General features: G+C 36.0%; 1 protein-coding gene across 1 annotated transcript in view; it reads left to right on the top strand.

Annotated features, from left to right (window-relative positions):
- shank3a (SH3 and multiple ankyrin repeat domains 3a) overlaps positions 1-12,771 on the top strand; it is a 320,891-nt gene that overhangs the window by 145,993 nt on the left and 162,127 nt on the right. Inside the window, 2 exon segments of the mRNA XM_056478459.1 lie at positions 330-502; positions 2,653-2,664. Of these exon segments, the coding sequence (XP_056334434.1) occupies positions 330-502; positions 2,653-2,664 (185 nt within the window).

The following is a 12,771-nucleotide window of genomic DNA, read 5'->3' as shown; positions in this document are numbered from 1 at the left end:
CATTCCCCAAAATTCTACACAGAAATACCAAAAAATTGCCTTGTTATTGGTAAACAAGAGATTTTGCTGTGTAATATTCACCCACTCCCCCCCTCTCAATCAAACGACCCCTGTGTTAGCGGTCAGGAGGAAGTGTGTTTGAGTCATAAATAATAGATGAGGCGCTTTGTAATTCTAGTACATGTTTTGTTTACCTCTTTGAATGCCTGATGAGGTTTCTGTACCCTTCATTTACAAATTATGCTAATTATACCTGACAGTTTGTCACGTACGGCCCCCCTCTTGTTGGATGTGCCCTTTCGCTGACACCTGCTTTTCCTGTTTTCCAGTGCCTTTCAGGGAAACGCCTTCCTACACAAATCGCCGGCGCGTGACTGGAGGCGACACTCTGACATCATCACGCTCGCTGCCTCGCTCCGCCTCCGACAACAACCTGAACAATGTGGCAGACGCTAGCCACGCCCACTCCCCTGTGCCGTCTCTGAGGAGCCTGCCCCCTCTGGCCCGCTCTGGGATCGACCCGGCGGCTGACGGCAGTCTACAGAGCACGGGCAGCTCACTGTCCTCACACTCCCGCTCGCCGTCCCTCCAGCGCGTCACTGAGGAGGCCAGTGCACATGCAGGACGCCGACACATGCCCCTCATGCACTCACACAGCCGCGGACGCCTCAGGTGAGCAACACACAAACACACAACTCAAATGTTTCCCTCCTGTCATCCACTTTATTAAAGATGTACACATCACCTATATACTAAACTATAACCTCTTAAGGCCCAAGGTGTTTTTTAACATGCATTTTTTATTTCTCTTTGCTATTTGGGCTTATTAGAACCTAATTAGAATAAAAACCTAAGTATAACCTTTTGATACAATGTACTTTTATAGTTAAATGATGTCCATATATGTGGACTCGTGGTCCGAATTTACATAAAACAAATTTTCCTGAATTTTTTAATGCCTATTTAACATAGATTTTTTTTTTACTTGCTTTGACTATCAGAGAGTAAAAGCAAACTTTTATCCCATTTTGAACAGTAGTGTTTGGGACATTTCATGCTGCAAAAAAAAAGTTGCAGGATGACAGTGTATGTCTGTAACAAAACATAAAACAAAGTATTTTAAATAGCCCCTTAAGAGCTAAAATGTGCTGTTCATGTATGTGGACACTCAAGCCCTAGGAGGATAGAGGAATTACCAACCTACGTCACACAGGTCCCCGGTTGCAAAAAAAAGACCAGTTGCAATAGCAAACATGTTGTGTTGTGCGGGAGGATGCCAAAGTTGAAAGTCCAAAAATAGACAACTTAACTTTTACCGTACACCACACTGCTTTTAATGCCAACTGCAGATGCCTTTGGCTAAAAGGGAGCTGAATGGAGTGAGGACCTAATTAAAAATGCTTCACTCTGCAGTTCTCATTTCATATCAGGTAAGTTCACGCTATGCTGAATCATGCACATTACTCATTTTTGATTGCAGCAATGATTTCAGCAAAAACAGGTAAATAAGGTGAGTTAAACTGCGGACACTGATTGCTTAGAATGAAATGTAAACATGTACGTTCACATACCCTGCCATGCAGGTGCAGTTCATTGTCAGAATGCAGTTGTTTTGCTTGTTGATGATTACCCAGGCCTTGGATAGCTTTGTCTTCTTTCCTTGTCTTTGGCTAGGCAGAACCTCGGTTTTTAGCACTACAAAGTTTTGAATTTGGTAATCATGGAACATTATTTCTTGCACATGACCACACAGAACAACATTGTAGGCATCCAAAGACTTGTAGGCCTTTAACTTCTCTCTTTAGTAAAATCACTTGGCGTTTCAATGAGATTGTTTTAATGTATATTTCGGGCTGGATGCTTGGTCATTTCGTCTTATCCAATATCCATTGGGAAGGTGCCATCGCAAATGGACCTGTCAGACGAACGCCGCTCACTTTAACGTTAATTTTGCAGAATAACTGTGCTTATCACTGGGTGACAAACTGTTATAATACGCTGAAAACATTATGTAAATAATATATATAATATGTAATCAATATAACTTATTTCTAAGACAACAACAAACTCTGTACCGCATCGGATGTCATTCCTTCGTTGTAAATGCTAGCGCTCCCGTTTTTTTTCTGCAACCTCGCTGCGCACGCATCCTGAATGTTTACAAACCGGTAATTTGTCTATATAACTGCAGATCAACGATGTTTATATATAATTCCTTTAACTGTTAAAAGTTATTAGTTTCTAGTTAAGTTATTAGTAACTAATAAAGTAATGGTAACTATTAATCTTAACTTTCTCAACCGAATTTGATTGTAATGCAATAATTTGTATCTTTTGTAAAGCTGATTTTGCTATTGCGGAAAGTGCTATACAAATAGACTTGAATTGAATTTAATTGAATTATCAATAATTACTTTTTAATTATTTCCTTTATTTAGCCAGATCACATTGAGACAGTACTGTCTCTTCTTCCAGTGAGACCTGGTCAAGTTGGCAGGCAGCACATAAAGTTTCACATAAAAACACAAAAACAATACCACAAAATTACAAAAATCACCATTCAGATCATAAAAAACAATCACAAGTGTCCTTTAAGACGTTGTACAGAAGATGTTTAAAAGTACTCAGAGTCGGAAGTGTGTCAAGATTGAGCTGATTTTGCAGGTCATTCCAAGCCCTAGGAGCATAAAATGAAAAAGCACGTTTGCCAAGTTCTGACAATACCCTTGGGACTGTTAAACGAATACAGGAACCAGATCTAGTGTGTTGGTTATTTATGTGAAATGTTAACAAATTAGAAAGAGGATGGTAATCTACCTAGGAAAGCCTTTAAAATAAATAAGTACAAATGTAATTTTCTCCTTTGATATAAAGATAACCAGTCTAAGGAATCGTACAAAATACAATGATGCGTCTTTGAGTCTGCGCCTGTGACGAAGCGTATTGCTGCATGGTAAACAGAATCTAGTTTTCTAAGTAGAGTTGTGGCAGCATGCATGTATAGATGATCCCCATAATCAATCATAGACAGAAATGTACTCTCTACTAATTTCTTACGGGCCTTATAGGGAAAACAATTTTTGACCGGTATAAGAAACCTAATTTTGGTCTAAGCTTTTTCAATAACTTGTTATTGTGTATATCAAAGGCTAATCTCTCATCAATCCAAATACCTAGATATTTGTAGAAGCTATCTCTTTCTATTTGTACACCGTTCAAAGATGTAATTGACTGGTCTGTTACCTTAGTGCGACCAAGGCCAATAATAATAATAATAATAATAATAATAATAATAATAATAATAATAATAATAATAATAATAATAATAATAATAATAATAATAATAATAATAATAAAAATAATGACTTGATTAGTTTGGATACTTTGATAATCCATTATACACTGTCAGAAATAAAGGTACAAGAGCTTGAAAGGAGGGCAAGCGAGCACCCCTCGTTGTCCCGTGACCTTCCGGGGGGTCCCGACCCCCACTTTGGGAACCACTGACATAGATTATGTGAATACAAGCCTTTGTTTATCATAAATTCAGTTGTTGTGTATTGTATATGGCTATACTGTAGTGAATATCTAACGAATGTACGTTTAATATCTTATTCCTATAATACATGCCAATGTGTTTTATGGGATATCACAAGCCCTTTTATTTATGCTCATCGAGACTTGTAAATCACTCCAATTTCTCTGCTTGTTTTCTGTTGTAATCTGTTACATCCACTAGAAGAGCCTTGCTGCTTTTTAGTCTTGCTGTTCAGATGTTTAATATATATTCAGATTAGACCAGAGCTGCAGGACTGGCTGGAATCTACTGTGTTTTGGGACTCCAACAAGCCTTATTGAATTTCCCCAGCAATATTACTTTAAACCTCATATTGTGTATTTATTGCAAAGAGATGATTGGCAGATTTTAAGAGACCGCGAGACGTAGCGCTTTGTAATTGTCGCTTTTAAATGAACGGAGAAGGCATCATATTTACATGGATTAATTGGAAATTCAGACTCGTAGTGTTGTGTCTAATGTAAATAAGGAACGCTTTGAATTATAGCGAGGGTTGGTGGGTAGTGGGTGTTCGGCGTTTCTGTTGCAGCGCTAATCAACACAAATCTGACACTGGAGACACAGCAGAGGCTGTTTATCACCACACCGCCTTTTAGAGCTGGCGTAATTTTTCTACTGTCTGAAACACTCATCTGAAATGTGCTAAATCATACCTATTATATGCCACATGAAACAGCGAGACTCGCTCAAGAGACCCAAATCACAACCGATTTTGATAGAGTTTGATGTTAGCGCATTGCTAAGCTAACCACATGGTACTGGCTACCTTTGATATGGAAATGCTACAGAAATAATCACGTTTTGACTTCTAAAGCCAGATTTAAATGCTTTTTTCTGTGACAGTGAAGTTTTTTAATTATATTATTTGGAAAAAGTATCATGATGAAAAAAATGAATGAGAAAATGAATTAAGAGTGAATAATGCAGTTAATTCTGCAGTCATGTTAGCACATTGCTAAGCTAACAACATGATTTTGATCTTTGATATGGAAATGCTACAGATATAAGTCATATTTTGACTTCTAACGCCAGATTTAAAAGCTTTTTTTTTCTGTGACAATATTGTGACAATAAAATATATATATTTATATATATATATATATATATATATATATATATATATATATATATATATATATATATATATATATATATATATATATATATATATATATATATTATTTGAAAAAGAATTATGGGGAGAATATTAATGAGAATATTCAGTGGGAATAATGCAGTTAAACAGCAGTCATGTGACAGATTCAATCAGATTGTTTTAAAAATTTAATCAAATATTTTTAATGTAAACATACAACCTTTTTAACATATTTAAATATCAATACACTTACCAAGGATGCATTTTATAGTAATATTACATTAAAAACTGTTTGTGAAATATTATTTCACAAATTATTTTAATGTATTTGAATTTTAAAATTATAAAAATAGTATGTAATGTATTCTTGCTATGCTAAGACTATATTTTCAGTGTCATATGATCCTTTGAAAATATGAGAATGTCTTTTTTATTATGATATAAATGTTAAAATCACTTGTGCTGCTTCATACATTTCGTGGGTACATTTTAGGATTCTTTAATGAATATAAGTTTTAAAAAGTATTGCGTATTTAAAGTTCATTCCCTCAGCTTTCCATTATGAATGGATTATAGCTCTCAGTGCATTCTGGTATTTACCTGTCCAAAAGGATATATGCTCTTTTCTTTTCGCAATTTTGCAAATCTCAGAGACAGCAGTTTTATGTCAGAATCCTTTCTGCAATAACTAAAAGCACTTGGTTTTGAAGCAGATCTGTACTGAACCATTTACGAAAAACATGTTTCAGAAATGTTTTGATTTATTACACACAGGATACATATTGCATTTTTGTATAGGTTAAAACAACCCAGGCTCATTCTGAAAACGTACCGTTATATACATTTCTGGAGAGTGCCAAATATGTCCCAGGAGGTATGTTTTTTGCAGTTTTTGTTTTCGCGAATCCACCAGAGGCTGCAGTGTACACTTTTTGAGATCTCAAATTTCCATCATGGGTGTCATTTCCGCATGCTGTTCTCGCGCAAATCCACCACAGGCCACTGTCGACTGACTGATTGACTGACCAATCAACTGACCCACCCTCCTCCTTCCCTAAACCCAACCGACAGTTTTTTACAAAGCAATCCAAAAAAGAAAAGCCCTCGCGGCCGCCTGATTTTTGCGACGTTTTTAGATTTTACCACATTTTCACCCTGATATTTACTTGTTTATTTAATTTTTTGCCTTACCTGCTTTCTGGAACCATTCTTTGCCGGACTCGAACCCAGTCGTCGTGGACAACTTTTCTCTGTGTCTCAAGTCTGCCAATGTAAATGGCAAGGTACTGGACAAACTGGTAACAACTGGAAAGCCGTCCACACTGAGGTAAGCAGTCAGATGGTAAGCGCGAAATGGAACGGCATCATACCATCCCGTATCGTTCGTTTTAAAGACAAAATGCAGCCATATGTAGCTCCAGCTGAATAATTTGCAATCTCCAGAAATGTATATAGGGCTACGTTTTCTGAATGAGCCTATGTTGGGTTAAAAAGTGGCGTCTATATACTTTCTGATTCTTTCTGAATAACTTCACTTGACCAAAATGTACCTTTGTGTGCTAATTTGAACCTCAGGACTCTTAATTTTACCAGCAGGTGTAGTATACTTCTTCCGCTGAGCAACACTTTAGGGCTCACTCTCTTTCTTTATGTGGTCCTGAGGGGCGTTTGCTATGTTTTGTCCTAGTTGTCCATCTGTCAGTGTTTCCTGACATCCTGGCCTGCTAATAATCAAGCCATCCCACCATGTGCAGCAGTGTGTATGTATGTGTGTGCTTTGCAGAGTGCTTGTGCATACACACAATCTGATGATACATACAGGAATTAAGCCAAAGCGTCTGTCCTTGGTGTCCGGTCTTTCTATAAAAGGCCCTAGTCTTTCTCTCTGGTCATTGGCCTTTTGTCTGGCTGTGTCCACCTGTCACTCCCTGAGGTTACTGCGGCGACCAGGAGAGTGTGTAATTAGTGCTGTAGTCATGCGGTCGGTTTCTGGCCGCCCACTTCTATTCAGGGTCAAATTCGAGGCCACGACATGTTGTTCTAAGCAGTGTTGATGCGGATTTAGAGATTATGGGTCTCAAGACAACAGCATGGAGGAGGCAAAGGTCAGAGGTCAAGTGAAAGCAGTATTGGTTGATGGTGTATGATATAGAGTTAAATTTGGCCCTTCCCATCAATCCATGAGGTAAAAAGGAAGAATCAATAAAGCATTAGACAGCATAAGCATCACTCAAAATATCCAAAAGCTTTCATCTGTACCATCTGTACAGGAAATACACTGTTTCCTGAAAAATCTACAGTAACTCACTGGCAGTAACTTACAGTAAATCAATTACAGGACAAATACTGTATTTACATTTACAGTAATTAAATAATTAAGTGTAATTAAATAAAAAAATATTTTACAGCACTATTTATCTAGCTCTTTATATATTTACAGAATTGTCTGTAAATCTTTACTGTAAGATATACAGTAATATTCACAATGCAACTTTAAAATACAGTAACATACTGCATACAATAGGTGCAATTATTTACAGTAATTATTAGTAATTAAGTGTAATAAAAATAAAAAATGTCAGTTAAAAATGAATGAATGAATGAATGAATGAATGAATGAACTTAATTGGAAATATTTATATATTCAATGGTTTGTCATGTAACTGAACAGCTAAAACATACACAAGACAAGTTTTCCATTCTCATTTGAAAAATGTGTTATAGCACCAGTTAGCATGCAGTTTTTACAATAACAAGACAATTTTATTGTACATGCAACATTGCCAAGGTGGCAGAATTCGAACACTGCCTTTATCCATGGTAGTTTTTAAAATCACCAGTCCCCAAGAAATCAAAACTAACCATATGATTTTGTTAGCTCACATTGCCAGTTTTGTGGTGAACAATTCATTTGTGCATGTCAGTAAGAAATCTTTTGGCCCTATCATACAATAAGCAATAGGCGCAAGAGGTGTTTGGCGGGATGTGTTGCTATTTTCAGATCAGCGCAACCCTAACTATGCCATTTTAAGCCACTTTGTTTAAATAGCAAATCCATTTGTGCCACTTTGTCGATTCATGGGTGTGCTGGTTTAGAAAAGAGGTGTGTTAAAGCACATTGTTGGCGCGTTGCTATTTTGAGAAGCTAAAATAGACTGTGCAATACACCAGCTGAAAGCAGGTCAGTTTCAGTTTATTCATGACAACTTGCTTTTGTATAATATTATTATTATCAGTATTATTATTATTATTTATTAAATGCATATTTATATTTGTTGTATTAAACCAAGCTTAGATTTGTCTACCATAGGGCATGGGAATAGGACATGTGTTTGGATAAAACTCAGTTTCTTGACCACACTTCGTTATTATTATTCATTTATTAGTTTGCTCGAAATTAGAACTAAATTTAGAAATAGTTTTGAAACGAATCTTTGCACTTAACAAACAAACTTAAATATGTAGGCTAACGGATGTCTTCAGTGGAGTGCATACATCAACATTTCCTTATCTATGAAAGAGAGAAAGAGAAAGTAAAGAGGCCGAATGGAGGAGGCTGGTTCTTTATACTTCCGCTGCAGTTGGTCTGTTTATCTGTTTTCTCACTAGTGAAGCGTTCAGTTTTTCCATTTACAAAGTCCACCATGTAAATAGCAAATGCACTATGGTGCAACACAACGGACTCTTAAAGGGAATGGGAGATGAGACTCTGACTTTTTCCATACACACAATAGGTGCAATTATTTACAGTAATTATTAGTAATTAAGTGTAATAAAAATAAAAAATGTCAATTAAATACATATACAACAATTTAAATGGTGCTGTAAATGCAAATACAGTATTTTTCCTGTAATTGATTTACAGTGACTCACTGGAAGCAGTTCGCCAGTAACTTACTGTAAATCAGTTACAGCAAAAATACTGTATTTACCATTACAGCACCATTTATCTTGCTCTATATATATTTACATTTTATCTTAGGAATTGGCATGGCTAACACACTAACCACGCTGCTCCAGCTGTCAGTTTTGTTAACAAACAGAAATAGTGAAGAGTAGGTGTCTGTTAGGTTGTAATAACTCTACTAAAACCCTTTTCCAGACCTTTCAGAATGAAATGCCTACTTTACTACATCCATTCAGCACGCAGTTGAAAAAACAAGCCACACCCACTGTTGTGTCATTTAACATTCCATTTGTCTAGGAACAGCGTAACAATACGAAAAAAATAATAGTCGCAGCTTCCGGTTCATGGGGACTTTAATAATCCACAAATGCTCAAAAATAGCAGGCACAAAATGTGTTTATTTGTCACAGCCATGTGATATCAAATATTCACGACGACTCCAGTTTTCATGTACACACAAAGGCAATGCTAATCTATGGGTTTCATTTCCACTTTTAAACGCCATTGTCAATCCTAAATCTTTGACCGGTTATATAATATAATATATGATACAGCACCATGTGGAAGTCTGTCACAGACAGAGTGCGCAGATATAATGAACAGTCTGGAAGATGTTCTGTGGGATGTCATTTATTACAAGCCATCCACAATTTATATATTTTTTTGTTCAACACGAAAGTAGCTTAAATTGTGAAATTACCACCAAACATGTTGTTTTCGGCACTTACGAGTGAAAAAGAGAGCTCATTAAAACACTGAATATCTGTTGCAGTGTGTTTCCAATGAATAATGCAGAGCGAAAACGAACTTTCCTGCAAAAATATGATTATAAATGTGTGGGAATGACTGAAAGCTGCCGGAAGCTCATCACTCATCATTAACGTGTCGGTTTTACCACCAGCTAAGAGGCTAAAAGTTAGACCCTACCTCATTTCTGCTGTTTCATTACTTTCCCGATTTATGAGCTCCGTTTAGAGAAGGTAAAAAAAGAGAGAGTGGGGGAAAGGAGAATTGAGTGATTTATTGATGGCAAAAGGGAATCCATTTTGTTTGTGCAAGGCAGGTAAATGAGGTGTCACTCTGAAAGAGCACTCTCTCAGGCTGGAGTTTGCAGTGATGGATTCCACCCTCAGGACATCCAGACCCGACACTCCCTGATTGGAGGACGGGGGCCTGCTGATGTCCGATTGGCTGCTGGGAGATTTGAAGGGTAGCATCGAGGTCAATAGCATTCTCTGTGCTCCTATTGGCACATTTCTTGCATCTGGCCTTTTCATTAGACACACGTATGGTCATTCATAGTTTAAGCTTGGATTTGACAGTCAGTTTGAGTTTACAGGATCCGTTGAAGCAAAGAAGTGGCATTAAAGAGATAGTTCAGCCAACAATGAAAATCACCTCATTTATTCTCCTCATGTATTTTTAAACCTTTATGATTTTCTTTCCTCTGATAAACACATAAGAGGATACAGTTGAGGCCCTACTGAAATATTAGCCCCCACCCCCTCCACCCCCCACCCCCGTATATTTTTTTCCTAAATGCTATTTAATGGAAAGAAGATTTTTTTTAGTATTCAGCAAAAAGTGCAATTTAAAGGCTTAACTAGATTAATTAGGCAAGTTGGAATAATTAGGCAAGTCATTGTATAAAGTCACTGGACTTTTCTTCCTATAGACTTCCATTCATACGCAGGTGAATGCGTCAGACCGGAAACGCAAGCTCGTGCGACAAGTTTTGCAGTATGCTGTGGTGCAAAGTTCAGGCTTGATGAACTCTAGCATGCGAAATCGCATCACATGACTGTGTGAGACCAATCAAAGATCAAAACATGAACTCTCTGAACAAGTTTAAAATGTGGACCAATTGCTCGCTTTTTTAAATGTCTAATAATCTTGTTTAATCCCGCCCCTTTTCGCAGCGCCATACAACAGAATTTCACAAGCTCAAACTCTAGTGTGACTGCGGCATCACAGTGGATTTTCTGTAGACAATCAGAAAGTAAATATTACTTACTAAGAATAACAGGGGGCTGAAATTATTGACCTTAAAATAGTTTTTTTTTTAAATTTAAGCTAATTTTATTCTAGCCAAAATAAAACAAATAAGACTTTCTACAGAAGAAAAAAAAATATTATTGGAAATTACTATTTAAAAATTCCCTGCTCTGTTAAACATCATTTGGGAAATATATTAAAAACAAAATAAAATCACAGGAGGGCTAATGATTTTGATTCAGCTAGACACATTGACTTCCACAGTAGGAAAAATTATGGAACATGGAAGCTAATGGGTGCCAACAACCAGCATTCTTCAAAAATTAATGATGAATAAATAATGGATTTTCAGGTGAACTATTCCTTTAAATACATGAATCACACAAAAACATCTCTTTTACCACAGAATCAACAAACTAATAAATAGGTATTTAATAAATATAGTTTATTTATTTTTTAAAGCTAAATGTATTACATATTAAGTTTTTATATAATAAAATGTTTCCTGTGAAATACAGTTTTAACTCATTTGTTTGTTTAAAAAAACTGTTTTGCATATGTAAAATGTTTTGTGTATTTATGAATTGACAAAATAAGACTTCATAAATTGCTTTTATGGCAACTAGACTTCCACAAAAAAAAGAAAACAATACAAAATTAATATTTTTGTTGACATTTTTAGTCCCATTACAATCAGATGTGCTTGTAAATAAACTCACAATCCTATTAACACTTTTGTTATATTACTGTAAAACCGACAAGAAACCTAAGAATACATATTAATTTATCATATTATTTCATATGAATTTGCCCGACCTGTCTATTTCACTGTAAAAAATGTGTCCTGCCTTAATTTTTTTATTAAATCAAATTTTCAAACTTTTCTAGTCATTTAACTTAGATCGGTCAAACTGGCTAAAAATATAAAAAAACATTCATTCGTTCATTCATTCATTCATTCATTCATTCATTCATTCATTCATTCATTCTCTTTTCAGCTTAGTCCCTTTATTAATCAGGGGTCGCCACAGCGGAATGAACCATCAACTTATCCAGCATATGCTTTATGCAGCGGATGCCCTTCCAGCCGCAATCCAACACTGGGAAACACCCACACACTCTTGCATTCACACGCATACACTATGACCAATTTAGCTTATTCAATTCAACTATTGCGCATGCCTTTGAACTGTGGGGGAAACCGGAGCACCCGGAGGAAACCCACACAAACACGGAGAAAACATGCAAACTCCACACAGAAAACTTGCTGCAAGTGAGGCCATTGTGCTAAGAAAAAAAATTGACTCAATATAAATTTTTAGGGCAACCAGCTTTAGGACATTTTTGAGTTTACTAAATTGAGTCAAGTGCAGAAGTTGGGTTGAAAGTTGGGTCAACTTTTGCCTTACAATTTTGATTTGTCAACTTTTTTTTTACAGTTGATATACAGAAAAAAAATGATTTCTGTAAAACTGTTGCAAACAATTTATACGTGTTGAATTTAAACAAACAAATTAAATTTAGTAATGTTCAACTTAATTTGTTTACATTCAACTCAAATAAATTGTTTACAACCACATAACTTAAAAACTTTGTAAATCCAAGGAACCATCTTTGAATCACTTTTTTTTCAGTGTAGTAACTTATTAAATTAATTTAAAGTAACGTAACATTTGTTTTCGTGACTGTTTGTCTTATAATTTCTTACAGTGTTGAATTACATTGCGTATTGGAGGCTATAGTGTTATTTTTACAAAGGAAGTGATATAAAATGACAGCCAGTGTGAATTCTATGAAACTAAAGAACTTTAAATAATAAATAAAATAAAAATAATCAGAAACTGAAGCTTTTAAAGGCGTTAAAATGTTTTGAATCTCATTGCAAAATAAATGCATCTAATAATGGATTAGAAAAAGGAGAGACATGTAATTTTCTGTTGATAGCTGAGTCTCCAAAATTGCCTGGAGGAAAAGGTGACCCAGTAAACACAAACACACATACACACATATTTATGCTCTGTCAGAGAAGAGGCTTCACACTGACTCCATTACACTCAATTAACCCCTAAAAGGGGCAAGACGTACTGAGAGAGACTCTGGCAGACGAACCGAAGAGATGATGAGAGAGAATGAGACATAACTCATTTCGTTCTTTCATCTTAGTCCGTCCACAGAGACCATTTTACCATTGTGCAC

This window comes from Danio aesculapii, chromosome 18 (genome assembly GCF_903798145.1).
Source record: "Danio aesculapii chromosome 18, fDanAes4.1, whole genome shotgun sequence".
In the NCBI taxonomy this organism is placed as follows: domain Eukaryota; kingdom Metazoa; phylum Chordata; class Actinopteri; order Cypriniformes; family Danionidae; genus Danio; species Danio aesculapii.
This window is presented reverse-complemented; position numbering and strand designations above follow the sequence as displayed.